The sequence below is a fragment of the Narcine bancroftii genome, chromosome 12, assembly GCF_036971445.1.
Source record: "Narcine bancroftii isolate sNarBan1 chromosome 12, sNarBan1.hap1, whole genome shotgun sequence".
NCBI lineage: Eukaryota > Metazoa > Chordata > Chondrichthyes > Torpediniformes > Narcinidae > Narcine > Narcine bancroftii.
This window is the reverse complement of record NC_091480.1, coordinates 79,685,618-79,703,765: the sequence shown is the minus strand read 5'-3', so window position 1 is coordinate 79,703,765 and position 18,148 is coordinate 79,685,618. Positions and strand designations below refer to the sequence as shown.

The 18,148-nt window shown below is 39.6% G+C and overlaps 3 protein-coding genes across 4 annotated transcripts; all 3 read right to left on the bottom strand.

Moving 5' to 3' along the window:
• Positions 1-1,776: 1,776 nt before the first annotated feature.
• On the bottom strand, positions 1,777-4,622 carry hoxb7a (homeobox B7a). The gene is made up of 2 exons (XM_069907058.1): positions 4,151-4,622; positions 1,777-2,567 (listed from the first exon to the last, which is right to left on the bottom strand). Exons 1-2 carry the CDS (start codon positions 4,548-4,550, stop codon positions 2,332-2,334), a joined length of 636 nt encoding a protein of 211 aa, XP_069763159.1. The 5' UTR covers positions 4,551-4,622; the 3' UTR covers positions 1,777-2,331.
• An 843-nt stretch (positions 4,623-5,465) lies between these two features.
• hoxb8a (homeobox B8a) lies at positions 5,466-7,426 on the bottom strand. Of its 2 annotated transcripts, none has more exons than XM_069907056.1 (2): positions 7,000-7,426; positions 5,466-6,411 (listed from the first exon to the last, which is right to left on the bottom strand). In XM_069907056.1, the coding sequence occupies exons 1-2, from the start codon at positions 7,424-7,426 to the stop codon at positions 6,137-6,139; spliced, it is 702 nt and encodes a 233-aa protein (XP_069763157.1). In that variant the 3' UTR covers positions 5,466-6,136. The 2 variants fall into 2 exon arrangements, with proteins under 2 accessions (XP_069763157.1, XP_069763158.1); XM_069907057.1 differs by having other exon boundaries at positions 5,466-6,408.
• Positions 7,427-16,407: 8,981 nt separating this feature from the next.
• On the bottom strand, positions 16,408-17,862 carry LOC138747637 (homeobox protein Hox-B9-like). The gene is made up of 2 exons (XM_069907055.1): positions 17,346-17,862; positions 16,408-16,649 (listed from the first exon to the last, which is right to left on the bottom strand). The coding sequence occupies exons 1-2, from the start codon at positions 17,860-17,862 to the stop codon at positions 16,408-16,410; spliced, it is 759 nt and encodes a 252-aa protein (XP_069763156.1).
• Positions 17,863-18,148: the final 286 nt, after the last annotated feature.

The following is an 18,148-nucleotide window of genomic DNA, read 5'->3' as shown; positions in this document are numbered from 1 at the left end:
GATTATTGAACAGAATATTAAAGGAATCGATTGTAAAAATAGGTGCTAATATCTACCTTACCTTGGCAGCAGCATCTTAGATTTTGTTTCGATCTTTCCCTTCTCACGTTGGAACCAGCGCGATTTTTTTTTCTCACGCACAGCGTTGTCCCAAACTGATAGCCGTCGCTTAATCTGTACCCGCAGATTGGTGGGGATTCATGGATCTGTCATGTACACGGGAATTCGGAATTCGAACCTCTTTGAAAAATGATATCATCCACATCAGTGAGATTTGCGCCACTGCATCCATTGCTGGAAATTCCTAACCGGCAGACAAGTGGCAGATTGCAACAAAAAAGTCGTATTTACTTTATATGTGTGTATACGTGTGTATGTGTGTTTTCAGCTCCAATAGTAACTACCAAAGGTTGAAAAAAAAACGATAGAAGCCCTGAGGAGAACACAGAACCGACCCAAGGTACGGTGGCCAAAAGAATACTGCAATATACTCACATGGGAAATCATAAAAAGTTCATGTTCACGGTTGCTATCCACATGACCGGCAACGGCCAATCGAAGGACCGATGCACTCATAAAGTTCTATCACAAAGTTGTAAATTTTCATAAAACAACAAGGAATTTATTGCATTTCTTCATGACTACTAACAACCGGCCCCCTCGCCGCCATGTTTTGAGCTGAAGCGGAATGACAAAAAAAGAATGTTTCTTCTTATATGTTTCATTTCAAAATGTTGCGATTTACATGGATTGCCTCTTAATCCTGTCCTAGTTTATGCATAACCTCAACCTCTGTGGCTCTGCGTGGGGGGGGGGGGGGGGAAAGACCGCTACACACATAAAATAATTTTGCAAAAGTCAAACTGTTTTCGTCTTGTTCCTACTGCGTTTCCGTTATTTGCGTGAAACAAATGTACTGTTCAATTATTATTTGAGTTTTCAACCGTCAAATAACGTGGTTAGTGCAATAGGATTTGCTTGGGCACGTTTTAAAGGCCAATTTTCACATTAAATAAATTACTTTCCCCAAAACTAAATGTAATCGTGATATTTCTTGCAATAATATCACTGTTCCTTTCGTATCATGAAGTAGACTTTCTTTGATCGATTCGGGAGGGGGAGGGGGAAATTATGCATCCCAAATTACAAAAGACAAGAGCGAGGATGAATCGACCTAAACCGGCAAATAGGGTGGATTTGCCCTTTCATTTTACAATACGTACTGTGCCCAGACACCAGATGAAGATATCTAAACAACAAATCGTCGATTATTGATAGCAAAGCGGAAAATTAATGTTCAGAAAACGTCATGGTTTCTGCACCCCCGAAAAATGATGCCAACTCTTTCATTCAATGGTGCTTTTTTTTAGATAAAATATGCAATATGCACTCCTCTTTCTTCAGTAACAACATTTTTACCGAGGACACGATAATGTTAGATGCGTAAATTAGATTTGTATATATTTTATGAAATGCATCATTTGAGGAATGTTACAAATGTACTTTGATATACGATTCCAACCCTGACCCAATTTTCAATGTGCTCTTTTTTGTGCCTTTTTTTTAGAATTGCTGCCTCCATAAACACTTCCGCTATGTACCAGTATTTCTGTTGTGGTTCTGTTTAACTTGGAGATTTGGCTTCAGAAATGTAGTGCTCAAAATTCAGGCTGAACTAAACTAATGTCGTCGTTCTACATCTTAACTGATAGATATTTCTGCTCATTTGCAGGTGTAAGTGCAAATGTTGCGTAAAATGCAAACCTTGAAGCATCATAACGAAAATGTGTCCTAATTTTATTTCACAGAACAGTTTACATCCTTCATGGGAAAGCGTGTCAACTCAACAAACATAAATGGTCCATTCTTAAATTTAAAAAAAATGTACAGAGAAGTAACCCTCAACATTTTCACCAGACACGATTTTATATATTTAACTACAGCATGAGTTTATACGGAACAGACACTGATAAACTGTACACGGGTTATGACTACACACAACTCCTTTCCGAAAACATACTAACAAGAAATTACATCAATACAGTAACAAATATAAAGTCACTGACAATTTTTTTCCTTTAAATACACATGGTATATTAATGCTAATTACAGTAACGGCCAATTCACCACATCAGAAAGCCTAATGCACATACTATATATAACTTGTACAATATAGACTCGGGTTATTCCCTCTATCTGTACAATACAAACTACAAGTCAAACAGTTACAGATTTAGGTAGTATTCTGTTTCAGTGTTAAGAAATGCGGAACAAATTCCTTCATTTGTTGAAAAGTCATTGATTATGGTCTAATATTTTAGAAGTTTTTCTTCATTCTTCTTGCTTTTCCTCGCTTGCATCAGTTGGACTGGTGACTTTACTTTCCTTCTTCCATTTCATTCTCCTGTTCTGAAACCAGATCTTAATTTGTCTTTCCGTCAAGCAGAGAGCGTGTGCAATCTCGATGCGTCTTCGTCTGGTGAGGTAGCGGTTGAAGTGAAACTCTTTCTCCAACTCAAGGGTCTGATACCGGGTGTAAGTCTGGCGACCCCGCTTCCTGTCTGACGCTGGGAACACCAGCGAGCAGATGTATCGAAAAGAGAGAGCGAAACAGAGAGAAAAAAAATCACCAACAAAGCATTCACATCCCTTTAAACATTAGATTTACCCTTCCGGCGCTTTACAATTGTCGCGAATTTCATCATTTTACCCCGAATTTCTAATTGGCCGGTACCAATAAATTGCAATCGGAAACTAAGAGTTAAATCAATATAAAGTTTGTGTTGATGCCTGATGAAGAATGTCTGACTTCCTTCTTACAGGGAAGCATTTACAATGTTTAACTGAACAATGTTTAACTGAACTGCACTGGCTGTCATATATGCATATCATAAACGGGTCGACTTTAAATTTCAATTACTTTTAAGATTGGGTTAGGTAGCTTTAATCTATTTGTGGATGGTCATTGTGCTACATTCTCAGAGCTTTCTGGATTTAGTGAATGAATGTTATGTAACCTGAAACTGACGGGTAGCTAGACAAGGTGCTGTAAAGCATAACATTATGGTACACTTTGTCGCCACATATTGTGTTGGAAAGCAGCACTTTCCAAATTTATTAACGCTTTGCTGTTCACGGATATGTGGGACAAAATAAACGCGGATGAGATGCAGAAACTGTCCGGGATTGCTTGACTACTGAAGTGGGATACCCGAAGTAAGAAGCAACAGCGCCCATCCATCTCCGCCCCAATCTCGCCATCTCCACACCCTGAAACAACGCACACACACACACACACACACACACACACACACACGCACACACACACACCCGCACAGACACACAGACGCACACACTCAAATGCGCGGGCGCGCGCGCGCACACACCCACCCTCACACACACAGAGACGCGCGCGCGCACCCGTACACAGGCAACCCCCCTCTCTCTCAGACACACAAACACAGACACACACAGACACACAGACACACATTTTAAAGGTTGCATATGCACACATACACACTGGCGCAGTAGTTTCGCTAGGCGAGATCATCCTTATTCTTTGTACTTACGTATTTCTTCTGTACCTGGATATATTTGGTCATTGGGTTTTTTTGTTATCTTGACACCCTTCCTTACTCTGATGTATATCTCGTCCCATCCACTCCCACATTTCCCCCATCTCCTCTCTTTCCAACCAATTCCACAGCACCCAGCAGCACACTGCGACTCGTAAACCCGGGAAAAAAAACTTTGAAGCGAGGCAGAATCGCAAATAATTTAAATTAAGTTCAGGGGAAATAAAGAAAAAGGTTCATGCATCTCGGGAGATATTCCTCGATCATTGTCTTTTTCTTATTGGGAAAGAACAAAGGTTGTTCAAGCGGCAGGAGATCAAAATTGTTTCATGTTTAAATATGTTTGTATATAAAGGGCCAAATGTGAAGCATCCTAACTCTGATCTAAGATAACCGACCTTTTCTAACAAGGAGCTACTATATCCTAATTGCTGATGGGGAGGGGGGGGTGGGGGGGAGATCATTGAATTTTATACCCCTATTTAGGTAACGTCATGAATGAAAACAACACCCTCATGCAATAAAGTCATTGACGATTCTTCTAAGAGGTTTCATTTTATGTGCTTTTCACATACCTGAGCTCTTCATCCAAGGGTAGATCCGGAAGTTCTCCGACTGCGGATCTGCCTCTCTTTGCTCCGACTTGCTGCAACTCTGCTTGCAGGATTCCCCGGCGCCGCACATCATTGATGAGATATTGTGATCGAATGAAGAGCAGTGCATGTTAAAGGAGTTGGCGTTGAGGCCGTATGGAGACGTGTACATGGTCGGAGTCTGATGGTGAAGGCTGTTGGCTGTGCTGTACAGAGCCGGCACAGAGGCTGCGTAAGAAGCCGACCCTGAGCCGTAGCCCGACCGCTGGGAGTTTGAGGCAAAGGCGCAAGAAGTTGGTTCGGAAAATACCCCCGTTGGAAAAACAGAAGTTCCGGCTGTATATTTCGAAAATAAAGCATTCGCATAATACAATGAACTCATAATTTGGCCGGTGATTTGTAGGCCGGGACGTTTCAGTGTCGGTTTTACGAGGTACGGTGATATATTACGGAATTAGAGTCCAGATTTACACCAAAAGAACCCCCTTTTTTCCTCCCGATGCACGTGATAGTGGCACGTGACACGACGGGCCAATGAGAATCGGGTCACCCATTGCTTCCTTGGTTGATTTAAAAAAAATCTTCTAATCAAAAAAAAATTCCCGCATCCAAATAATAATGCAACTAACTTTAAATCATAAGGCAGGGAGCAGCCGGGTTTAGTTTATAGGCTGGGCTAATCGATTATTTAGATAGGAATTAAAGAAAATCGATTCGTTTTCTGCAGGTTGGAATCAGATTACAGTGGGAAAAAAACATTTGTCAAAACAGCAAATTTTTGGCTCGTTGATGTTCTTCTAAAGCATGCCATAAGTTCCTATAATCGATATCTATCTCAATATTGATCCCTGGTCTGAGGAGAGACTTTGGGATCTATTTTCTAAGAGAACATTTATGAATGGTCAGGTATACACAAACAAAAAGAAAGTGTGCCCACACTACATGAGCCACAAATATTGCAGAGTGGACTGCAACTTGGGCTTCTACGGAAGGAAGGTTTAGGAGAGAGGGAGGGAGGCGGGAGGAAAGGAGGGATCGTAGGTGCAAATGAAGAAGGGAAACTCCAAACATTAACAGGACAGTAATAAAAAAGTCACGAAGACAAATCGAGTCAAGTGTGATAGCTGTGTATTGTTGAGATTTTAATGTGCACTTTTCCACAACATTATCCATCTACCCATCTGCTTATTTCTCTCCTCTGACCCGGCGCGCGCACAGTTAAGATTTCGCCATAGCGCTCATTCAAAGAAATTCATTTTTTTTAAAGGTTAAAAAGTCAAGTCATTTCACAATTGGGTTATTTGCTGGTAAAGTTTATTGTTCCTCTTTTCGCCGCTTTTCATTTTCAAACAATAGTCCGATTTGGTGTATAACAAATAATGCATCACCGGTTCTACAACTCCCTTGCCGCGCCTCCCCCATTAACTGCAATTCGCTTTTACAGTAGATTTTTACACAGTTAAAACCGAAGGATTATTTTTCCCCTCGCTTCATTTAAAAAACAGATATTGCTTATGCACATGCCAACTTGAAGAAGACAATTTTATAAATACACCAAAACCGTAAACAATAACACAATCTAAATAGCTAAAGCTTCAATAGGCAGCTTCATGTTGTCGGGATTTTTAAGCTAATAGTTATTAGCTGATGTAGTGCACACGGCTTAAATATACTACAATGGTATTTCAACACACAAGCTAGCACATTATTCTATGAACTTCACATTAAATACTTTACAAGAACTCACTTAAATAGCTAGAATTACACAATGGCATTAATACGTCTGTAGAAAGTTGAAACGGTCCTTTTAGCCCACACCTTCATACATTTCCTTACAATGTTTTATATCATACAATAATCAGTAACAATTGTTCTTCTTCTCACACCCGCACTACTTAAAATGTGTCTACATGATCCTATCGTTTCCCCTCCTTATTATGTCAAATTATTGTTTAGCTAAATTCATTGTTAATCGTTTTCTTCGTCTTCTTTGTCCTTTTCCTTCGGACTTTCCTCTATTTCAGACTTACTGCTGGGAAATTTATCTTTGTTATTTTCCTTTTTCCATTTCATTCTTCTGTTCTGGAACCAAATTTTTACCTGCCTCTCGGTTAGTCCCAGGGCATGCGACACTTCGATCCGACGTTTGCGAGTCAGATAAGGATTGAACAAAAATTCTTTCTCAAGTTCTAGTGTCTGATAGCGACTGTATGTTTGTCTCCCCCTGCGCCGTCCTGCAGCTACTGAGTTACAGAGGAAGAGAGAGGTAGAGAAAGAAAGAGATAGAGAAAGAAAGAGATAGAAGTAGACAGAGAAAAAGAGAATGGGAGTGTAAGAGAGAGAGAGAGGGGGGAGAAAGAAGGGGAGACGATCAGCTTCTGTAAGTGTTATACAGGGTTACTACAATAAGATTGAAACACCATTAAACATTATGCAACATCTTGAAAAGAAATACGCCATAAAATTGCAATAAAGCTACAAACAGCACATAATATACTACACTTAAAAATGCCTTCAGGATCATTAAAGTATAAAGTAATTTACAAGTAGTGAAGTTTAGAATCGTAAAACACTAAAGTTACGGTCTTTTCTTTACTAGCTCAGGAAATGAACCTTACTGGGTTTTAATGTGTGTGTGTTTATGTGTGTGTATGTGTGTGTGTGTGTGTGTGTGTGTGTGTGTGTGTATGTCTGTGTGTGTGTCTGTCTGTGTGTGTGTCTGTGTCTGTGTCTGTTTGTGAGAGAGAGAGAGAAAGTGTGTCCGTGTCTGAGAGACGTTACCCCTTATTCTTGCTTTATCCCCTTTTAGTTCTTGCTTGCTCATGTCTCACCTTGCGGTCTCATCCACGGGAAAAGCTGCGTCGGAGATGAACTCTGTTCTGAATTCTCTGCTTCTTCTCCCAGGCTATTCGCCGTCGATTTGCAGTCGGGGTACTGGACCAGCTCGGCCTCTTGTTGGGCGGCGAAAATTGGCTGCCTCTGCAAGGCATCGTAGCCGTAGAAACTGCCGGGATCCCCGTGACACGTCACCGCACATGGATTCTGTTGATAAGCGGAGGTGGAGAGGGTGGCTGCGCCGTGGTGGTAAAAATCCTGGATCTGACTGGGATGTTGGAAGCTTCCCCCGCTGCCGGGTCCATAGACCACGGTGGCTCTAGTGCCCAGTTCCTGGCTGAACCCACAGTCATAGTAATTGGGACGCAGGGTGTCCCCACTTTTATACTTGGAAAATAGCGAATTCACAAAGTAGGAACTCATCTGGAAAGGACTAGATTTTTCTGCTAAACGGAAGCAACTTAGTGTTTGGTAAACAGACAAACAAATAAGCCAATGTTTTTTTTCTGGGAAAATTAAGCCTTCATCTTATTGATGTCAACACACAGTATCCCGGTATCACATCTTCGTGGAGGTTCACTCATAAACAGTTTTCTGTGATTTACTTCAGCCCAAATGAGTTGTTTCATATTTTGCCGTCTCTTTTCATGATAATTTGCATTTATTAGCCCAACCACGTCCTATTGGCTTTGCTTACTCCGTACGGACACTGCTCCGCGTGAAAGGGGAATGGTGAGAGAGAGAGAGAGGGAATGAGAGAAAGATAGAGAGGGGGGAATATGCGGATTAATATATTCCACCATGTTCATTACCGGGATATCAGCCGCTTTACAACAGATGAAATACATACGCCACCAAAAGATTGATAAGGGGAAGTATCTCTGCTGTTGTGAAGTAGAGGATGGAGAGTCAGACGTTAATTTCCAAACCATTTAATGAGAATATGCATCCCTTTTAAAGGTCAGAGTTACATCAACAAGACATGGAAGTACAGTAGCAAACCAAAAATCTAATTACTATCAACTTTGGACCTAATTGCTATATTTCCTACCAACTTATTGCAGCGTTGCGACATGTCCACCAACACGCATATGCAAATTGTTTGAGATTTTTAAAAAATTATATTTAATGTCAAATAAGGAGTTTTGTGGTATTTAACAATTTAATGATCCGTTTTCCTGTTATTAATAACCCCCTTTATCTGGAGCTTGGACGGACCCTGAAACAGTAACAGTCATTTGAGAACTATAGGAAAGAGATTAAGGAACTATAAAGCGCAATAAAAGCGCAGCCTGTTATTGTTTATAACATGCAGTGAACGGCAGTTACTGCTTTTATGAGACGCTCTGTGTGGAGCAGTAAAATATAGGTTTTTAAGAAGTGGACTATCTGTGGCCGCTTACTATTTTGAACGATATAGCATGCATATAGAGCTGCATTTAATGTAAAAAGGAATTATTGTCCATTTCTTATTTGCTCACAATGTATACATCAAACTTGTCATTAAGATTGTTTTAGTTTTCCGACATCCCACCCCCCCCCCCCTACAAGTGTAATGAGTCCCAGAAAGCAGTTCAGAGAAGCAAGTAGAAATATATGCAAGGAGACGTGTGGGCGGATATACATGGACTGCTATGGATCTATTTTATCTTAAGACCTTATAAAATGTGTGTGTGTGTGTGTGTGTGTGTGTGTGTGTGTGTGTGTGTGTGTGTGTGTGTGTGTGTGTGTCTATCTGAGTGTGTATGTGTGTGTGTGTGTGTGTGTGTGTGTCTATCTGAGTGTGTATGTGTGTGTGTGTGGGTGTCTCTGTCTGTCTGTCCGTCTTTCTGTCTGTCTGTCTGTTTAAAACAGAATTATTTATCAGCGAGTTGATATTACATTCTTAAACAGAGTGTTAACTTGAAGGAAAATGGGATGATCCTGGACCATATTTTTAGCCATCATTTGCAACTGAACCCTAAAAGTAAAGCAGTAATAATGAAATATGGTGAACCCTATGCTAATTTTAAGTGTTATGATTTATTCGGGACGATTGGTTGGGAAATATTGCCAGACTCCAACTAACATGAGAGCCAGTATACCAATGTCGAAACGTTTCCCAATACAATAGACCCAATACTTTTGTTTTGTGGACAAGTTAACACTAAGTTTCAATTGTTTTGTCAAACATCTAGAGAACTGGCAAAACATAATACCTTTAACCATATATTTTAATGATTACAAACATCGTATTTTGTATTGGCATTCGGATGATCCATGTGCAGACGTAAGTCTGACCTAAATCAACAATCTTTTCGCTCTCATCACAGTTTAGATGCTATTTAAACGTAAGGTGCAAATAAAACTTTTGGTTATTAATGTCATTGCATCAATCCAATGTCCATGAAATCTTTATATACCTATTGATGTATTTCGACTGATCTCTCTGCCCACGAATTGTTTTAGCCAGACTATCTTTTTGACGATATTTAAATACATTGTTTTTCTACAAGAACCTCCCAGTGCGCAAAGATAGCACAAGAAAATACGGATGTTTCGATTCTAGTCCGTATAGGAGACACTGCAAATGATGAGGACCTGGACATGCCCGTGCCGGAAAAGTAACAGGTCCAAACTTTATTGTGTGCGGCTCTATGCGATTTTTAGATATCATCTTTTTAACCTAATCTCTTATGAGCTGTAGAATATGGTCAATTGATCCAATAAGATGTTCAAATGTATTCAATAAATGTAGAAGGTGAAATATTTCATAAATTTTTAAAGGGGAGTTCAATTCTGGACATATTCACAATTTTTTAATTATTTACTTTTAAAAGAGGCTTAATTAACCTTCAGGGTAAGTTATATCTCTGTGGAAATGAATAAATTGCATTGTTCCGTCAATCATTAAATAGCTTCCATTCGAAAGTTTGTCCTTTCCAAATACCTTCACCTGCTGCTTCATTAGCTCGGATTAAAATAATTTAACAGCACTTCACCCCCTCCCCACTCCGCAAAATTACAGTGCAACTTTCTGAATGATATCGTCTTGTCCATTTAATTTTTAACAAAGCCGTTTACTATTGTTGCGCATTGTATATTGTTCATTTTTGTCCACAACTTACCTGAAATGTTATTCAATGTAACGGAACAAATTATTCGATTTGAAACGATAAACGGGTTTTAAAAATACAACTTTGGTGCAACATAGAATCAACGTAATCAATAAAGCCGCGAAATTCGCGCAAAAGTTACCTGGCTTTAAACGTGATTCTTTTGCTGCTACAACAGGCTAATTAGCTGAAGAATTTTGGACCTTTTTAGGAAACTGATATCTGATGACAAAAAATGTCCACAACTTGCCACTGTCCAGCCCGCGGAGACCCACGTGATTGTTGTTTTATGATGAGGTATTGCGGCCGTGACGTGCTTTAGATGGTTCTGGGATGTTTGGCTAATATTGCGGACTTCTCCATTTCTTGTGGTTTTAATGTTAATCTCTCTATGACTATCTTTTACGTTTTATGCTTCTACTATATCGGAAGGTGATCACACTTCCATATCTTATGTTTGGCTGTGTGCGTTCAAATGCTGTTAATCTGGAAAAAAAAAAGGCAATCTGTAAACTCTGGCTTATAAAAAAGCACACAGACACACACAGACACACAGACACACAGACACACAGACACACAGACACACACACACACACACACACACACACACACACACACACACACACACACACACACACACACACAACTAGTACCTATCATACACAGAGTCAGAACAATTATTTTCAAATCTATTCAAGAGTCAAATCCAGACCGAAATTGTTCGCAGATCAGTCACCACACTGTTGCAGAACTTTTAGCAAGTGGTTTCTATTGTATGTTAGTGGTGAGGCTTCGTTTAACTTTCTACTGCTGTGCAACTAGACGGAATAACCCAAATAAAACTCAATTAATGGCATATCTGTGCGCTTGTGCCGCCTTAATGGGATAAATGTTTATAATTTAGCGGATGATTAACATCACACTGGAGTTTAACCTGAAATTAACAGAATGTGCTCATCATTACACGAAAGAGAAAACATCTTCGAAATAGGCTTGTCTGAAATTCAAGATCGCATGCTTAATGTGCCTGCTAGAAAGAGCCACAAAGATGAATCCGCGGCCACAGATGTTTACACCACACACCTTGAGCACGCAGAAAAAGTACACATGATTCGAATTGTGAATTAATAGTTGCCTGTGGCTGTCGGTATAGACCGTAAAAAAGGAAAAGAATCCAACGATAAAACTATCGTCAAAAATGGTCACACTCGGCTCCTTTGTAAAACATTCTGCGATTTTTTTTTTGGCTCAAATTCTGGGCCATCGGATGCCCGTGAACAATATACACAGCCCTGGAAAATGTGAAAGACCAAAACAGGTAAAGGAATAAAGTGGGGTCAGAAAGGGGTAAATAACGTCCACAGCAGGAGTAAAGCTTTTCCTTCATCTTGGGAGAAGGTCCCAGTGCTGATGGTGTAGCCAGTCCTATTTTGTCCAAAGTCTATTTTAAACGACTGTTGATTCCATAAACAAAACAACACTGCCGTTTGGCTAAAATATAAACCCGGCTGCTCAAAATAAGACTGAAGCTGTCAACCTGTTAAATCGTGTAAATGTTGAAAACGAAATCTGTTAGGCCTGGAAGGAATGAAACAGAAATTGGAAGAGATTCCTATGCAGCCATCTTTCAGGGATTATGGCTTGTTGCATTTGAAGATTGGCACACAAGTAATAATCAATACGCGTGAAGCAGTCGACAATACATTCGGCTCACAGAAGCGTGAGAATCTAACGGGGCTGAAAATGCTTTTGGAAGGTAAGCATCCAGCTATGATAATATCATTTAAAACATGCCCTTCAAGCAAGTTATTTTTCCATTGCACGAATCGTTTTATAAAAGGCGGTTGTAAAGATCACAGTCTAGTTGTACAAAATAATATCACGAAAACCTTAGGTTTCATACATTTCCCAAATGTTTCAAGTCTCACGATTTCCCCACAATGAATCTCATTTCATTTATTGTCTTGCGCTGTTGGCTCTCCTGTCGAAAATATCCCTATTCATCTCTCTTTAACTTCTTAAGACTTGCTAAAGCATTTGAAAATAAAAAAAAAGGCATAAAGCATTCCACGGATGTTACTTTCATAAAGCAACATGTCGGCACAATTAAGGCAAATTCCTGATTAGAGCCTCATTTTAAAAAGTACATTTCTGACATTTTATTCTTGTTTCTGCGCAACGGGACTGAGCCAGAAAAGAAAGGTGATATTTTCGGAAATGTACACTTTTTAAGTGCATAAACGCTACTAAATCCCTTATTACTGGACAAACGCGTGGAGAATCGCCATGGTTTGAGTTTGGTGGAACGTTGCTGCCACCTACTGAGGACTGGGAGAATTATTCTGAACGTGATAACACTGGCAAATATGCGTCGTGGAATAAAAGCAACACGAGGTAAAGAATTCATTCGCCTCAAATCGCGGCGAAGGAACATAATTGGGTCCATCATCTTCTACAGAGGCGGACGATGCCAACGAACCTTATCTGTATAAAGTATTGGAGCCGATTGCTCTCGACATAAATTCCTAAAGAGCAGTAAAGGAGAGCAAGGGGGGAAAAGAGAGAAAGAACGATTTCAGAACTGAATTCTCTCCATCTATAAGAGTAAAGAATTGGGCATTTTTACTTTGGAATAATCTTGAGCGAAGGCAGTAAACAGATCTAACGTTTCTGCGCCAGACGTCTCGCCAGAATCTGTGTAGCTTTTTATTGCAGTAATTCCTGGCAGCCTGAAATGGTTAGGAAGTAGAACAAAAGAGGGCGTCGCTTGCTTTAGGGTCTAAAAAGCACATTGGTTTCACTTCAATATTCAGCCGGATCTTCCTTTAAAATAAAATTCCTATATCTTTTCTTTGAGATATAAAGTCAACCTTTTTAATCACTTGCCACCTCCAATTGTGAGTTGAATTTAATAGGTTCTGAAAGTTTTTCCTTTGCTGTGTTTGTTTTACAGGCGTTCAATTCTTAACCTTCAGAAATTTATACCCTATAAACGTTTACAGCGGTCATATTATTTTATTGCAGCACACACTCTGAGTTTCCTAAAATGACAGACAACTTCCCAACTCCTCCTCTTTCAGCACCACCGTGCATTTCTGTGTATTAATGTGCCTGTGTCTCCCGTGTTAGGAAAAATATTGAAATAACTGATATATTAGTCGTAATATATGACATGCCTACTCCTGTAATTATTTTTATCTCGCCTTTTCAAGCGGCCGCATAGCCACTTTCCCTAATATGAAGGTATTATAAAACAGAGTATCATGGATTCAATTTTCAATATGCTCTTGACACATCCAAGATCTTTCCAATGAAACATTCTGAAGGTTTAAGACGGCGAACCGTCTTCCCTCCCGTTTAATTACCGAATGTTTCGTTATCAACAGCACGGTTTTGCCGGTATTATCAAACAGAAATAGCACCCATTCTGAATACACAATGGAATTAATAATTTCCTTCATCGTATTCAAATCTATATTACATTCTCGGAGATTGTTTAAACGTCCTTTGAGAAGCTCGTATTATTTTCTTCCTTGAATGCATCTATTAGCATATCCTTATTGAATGTTTGCCTGCACATCCGCGTGGTAAGTTTTACAGAGCGATTCAGTAACAATTCTGAAACACTTTGGTTGGCGACTACATATTGTGATAGGTCATTAAGTGTATGGATGGAACAGCTACCAGAAATATGGTCAATTTTTAAAAGCAATTTGTTCTTTTCATCATACCAATGTCACCGATTATGCACGTGTATGTGCATACCATGATGTCTACATTCATAATGTATGCATAGGCGGCCATTCATGCTCATAGGATATGCATGTGTTGAGAAATAAGGTTTTATATATTAATTCACTGAAGCTGTTAAATATATATAAAGGCGGATTGAATTCCTTTGAAGTTTGTAAATAATCTTGAATTTCCATTAGATTGGAAAGGTAACATATCGGTCGGTTGGCAGCACCCCCTATTATGACAGCGTCATTCTGAAAAACAGATAATGATATATTCAATCCAATAAATTCTGTATATTCTCTTATAACATATAATCCGCTTTACATATAAATACGGGTTATTTTAGATTCGAATCACTCAAGCGTTTAATTTTGTTCCAAAGACCTCAATGCTTAATATTTATCGTGAAATAAGTAATGACTTTTCGTGGTTTATAGTCTGAATTGGATACTAAAATATATAAAGTCAGCAAGATATAAATGTTGTTAAATTTGAACTTTGTTCAGTAGCGAGTTAATTAATTGGAAAAATACTTCAACGTCGTGAATTCTTTGTTTTGTCTCTGGGAACAAAACATGGGAAGGGGACTCAGTCTCTGCATTTCATTTCTACGGTAAAAGCTTTCAACCATATTTCTTTCCGCATCGACTCCAGCTCACGTTCCTTCATACAATTGACACATTTTGATCTAACATTATTCAGAGAAACACTTCGTCTTGTGTTTTCTTTGCTCCTTGCCAGGAGCTGCATGCATTCTCTGCTCTGTGCTATTGTACTGCCGCTTCGCCATTGTATCCACTGTGGTGAAGAATTTATTGGAAAAGCTCAAGAATTGAACAATAAAATTACTGAAAACCCTTGTGTCCGAGACTGCGGAGGCCAACACTGACGTTATCTCTAATTGTTTACCCCTAAGTCATCGGATCAATATTTGGTTCTGTTGAGATTTTAGGAATTGGCTTTCGTTTCTTCGTTCCAAATATTAACTGTTATTCCCCGTTTCAGTTATTTTCTATATTTATTTAATAATCGTGAACATTTTTAGCCTCTGGCTATTTGAAAAGGCCCGGTTCAGGCCCAGAGACGGAATTATGTTTGGAACCAGCAACGAGGCAAGATTTGAAAAAGAGACGCAAGGTCGTGCGAAAGCACCGAATTTTCATTAATCGACAGCGTTTTATTTTGCAATGTTCTTGTCATACATTCATAAATTTCCATCTATTGGTGTAGTGTTAGTTTCACAGAGAACGGTGGTCGCTTTTAAACATCATTCAGTGAGTTTCCCTCTTATTATTTCTATCATTAATAATATAAATCACCTTAAATAGTGCAACCGCGCGCTGCTGTTGTTGGTCAGTCCCAAAAGTAAAGGCCACCCAGATTTGGGATGTTTCTGTGAAATGATTGGTTCGATTACTTTAAATACAAAATCTGCACAAACCTATAAAAACCAGAGTATAAACAACAGCTCCACATCGGGCAGAGACATAAAGAAACGGAGAAATATTTACAAGTTGACTCCTGGAATGTTAATTTTTACTGCGGTCTTTTGTCTCTTTAAACCGACCCATCCGTCAATCTTCGTTCTTGCATCTTGATAGATAATCATAATCCGCGTAATTTTGTCATATTATTCCCGTGCAGTATTTCTATTTCTGACTTGTTATGAAATCCTGTGTTATACATTGTTAAAAATTTCATCTCCACCATATTTTTCGTGCTTACTAAATTCTAAACTCTTATTTTTTTTAAAAAACACGTGGAAATAGTTAGCCCATATACCAACACACAACAAAGGGCACGGGGGCCGAAACGTGATCATTGCTCATTTACACTTTGGGAACTTAGTTACGAATATTAAACACAGTCTCAGGCTCACACGGACACACAAACTAAAGTCTACAGCAATAGAATCCGTAAAGTCCGTCATCATTCGGTTTAAATAGTAACCCCAATTCCATGGAAGAAAGCATACCCTCAAATCTAAGCGATGAGAGGGGTCTGAAAAACACGAATCAAACAACCGCGATGTGATGCGTTGAACAATGCATTATAAACATTTACCTTTCTATGCAAGCAATTGATAGTAAGTCGTGTCAAACCATTGCAAACAGAACATATTGCAATACAAATAATCATTCGTGGTGAGGGGGGGGGGGTTAAAGACCCTTTTCTCAAAAAGTTGCTCGGGAGCGCGATCTGCCACAAGGTTCACAGAAATTGCAACAATTTATAAATAACCTGAAGTTTCTTTTTAAACCGTCTAGACAAGAGAAGGCAGTGGAAATAAAAGCTCGCTGTTGTCTCTGACTGGAGTGTTTCAGAACGAGAGGAAGTTGTATCGCTTAACATCCTGCAATAAAATAGTTTACACGTGACTCTATTCCCTGAATGAATGCACTAAAACGCTCGAAATAAATAGCCGAATTGCTGGATGTTAAAAGTTTACATTCCGGCTATTATTCTTTGTTGGGTAAGGATGGCGGTTTTCTCTGAACTACAGTGGTTTGCGGATATCTTGCAGTGAGACCAATAATGGGCTACGCGCTCAAGTTTCCATGAAACGGCTTGTCACTCGAATTCCTTGATGTGCTCCTTGTTGAGTCTTTTCAGCTTCATTCTTCTGTTCTGAAACCAGATTTTAACTTGTCTTTCTGTCAGGTTCAGAAGACGCGCCACTTCGTGCCTCCGTTCTCTGGTGAGGTACATGCTGAACAGAAATTCTTTCTCCAACTCCAGGGTCTGATACTTGCTGTAAGGACATCGTTTCTTCCTTGTGGAGCGAGCGTGTAACCAATTTGCTGAAGGATTGTCTGAAGAGGATTTGGAAAGGGAAGAGGAAAAAGCAGTCAGACCAGAATAAGAACTGTTTTCATCAATACACTTCTCACAATGCAATGCATGTGGGGACATATTCCCACAACATTCATTGGCCTGAGAACTGTGAAGGCGTACGTGTGTTCTGGCCATAGACCTCTGTTTTTTTTTCTTCAGTAAATTGTATTATAAAATTACAAATTTCTGAACATCTACTAAAGGCTCCAATATATTTATTTGTGCTGTCTGTGACCAGGTTTGTAAATTGGGGGGTAAAATTAAAACGGCGGCAGCAATGCATAAATTTCTCTCTCTCTCTCTCTCTCTCTCTCTCTCTCTCTCTCTCTCTCTCTCTCACACACTCACTCACTCACTCTCACCTTTTTCAGAAAATTAATACGAAAAGAAAGAAAAATAACAAGGGGAAAAGGTATGGTCAAGCATTTATGCCGTTATTGCCTGGTGGAGTATAAACTGGTAAGATCGTCGTTAAAGATTCGCAGGTGGTTGTTTGTAGAACCCGTAAAACAGAACTGAAGCGCATAAAATAACAAGCCTTATAAAAATCAGATAAATGCCTGTTACTATACTGGAGACAAGCTGAATTTAATCAGAACCTTATTGGTGGAACACGAATTTCGTGAACTATTTCCTCTTTGGGATTAATTAAGTGCATCTTACGTTCAACTTACTTTGTTCTGGTGCCTCTTTGTCTCCTTTCTCTTCATATATGCTGTCTTCATAGCATGGCGCTTTTCCGGAGCTCATGATTTCGCTCTCCAAGGATTCCCCATGCAATTTCTGGAGCGCTACTGGTAAGGGTTGGCCGCCGTGACCCGCGAGGGGCTCAGTTTTCAATGAATCGTGACCGCTGGAAGCTATCCCGGGTACAGCCACGGTTCTGGAGCTCGAATCCAACCACGACCGCGTATACCTGCTTTCAGACGGGATGGGATGAGACTGGGAATATGGATGGTACAAAGTGGGCACATTGGCAGAGGGCTGAGGGTAAACTGGGGTCCAGGAGGAGCCGAACACGGAAGATTTCGTCTGAAAATTACAAGAAGTGAAGTCGGGATGTTCGCTAAGCCTCGGCTGTCTGGAGACTATATATTGCCCTGAAGTTAACTTTGTTTGAGCTGACCCTTCGTTATCATTACTTAAAAGGGAATCAACAAAATGGTTACTAAGAGCACCGGACATCGACATTGTTAAACATCATACACCTCGATTCATTGGGAAATTATAAGACTAGAAATTGTTCTCTCAACTTCTCAAAGTAGAGTTAGCTAATATGTTGTGGGCTATCTGCGAAACGATTGGTTAAAGTTTTCATGAGGCCGACAAAGCGACAATAAAACGTAAATCAATCCGCAATGGGGGTTAAACAATTAACATGGCCTCTCGGAATATATACTTTTGGGGATGAAATTGTGCCTTAAACAAGGAACACTGCTGCATTTAAATATATAAAGAGTAAAATCTGTAACAGTGC

Bases quoted from the DNA above. Each gene is read 5' to 3' on its own strand.
- hoxb7a (XM_069907058.1), bottom strand. From the start codon at position 4,550: ATGAGTTCATTGTATTATGCGAATGCTTTATTTTCGAAATATACAGCC. The intron at 2,568-4,150 runs GTATGTGAAAAG...TGGTGTTCCCAG, and splicing joins CCCTTGGATGAAGAGCTCAG to CGTCAGACAGGAAGCGGGGT.
- hoxb8a (XM_069907056.1), bottom strand. From the start codon at position 7,426: ATGAGTTCCTACTTTGTGAATTCGCTATTTTCCAAGTATAAAAGTGGG. The intron at 6,412-6,999 runs GTGAGACATGAG...TCTGTAACTCAG, and splicing joins CCCGTGGATGAGACCGCAAG to TAGCTGCAGGACGGCGCAGG.
- LOC138747637 (XM_069907055.1), bottom strand. From the start codon at position 17,862: ATGTCGATGTCCGGTGCTCTTAGTAACCATTTTGTTGATTCCCTTTTA. The intron at 16,650-17,345 runs GTAAGTTGAACG...AATCCTCTTCAG, and splicing joins CAAAGAGGCACCAGAACAAA to ACAATCCTTCAGCAAATTGG.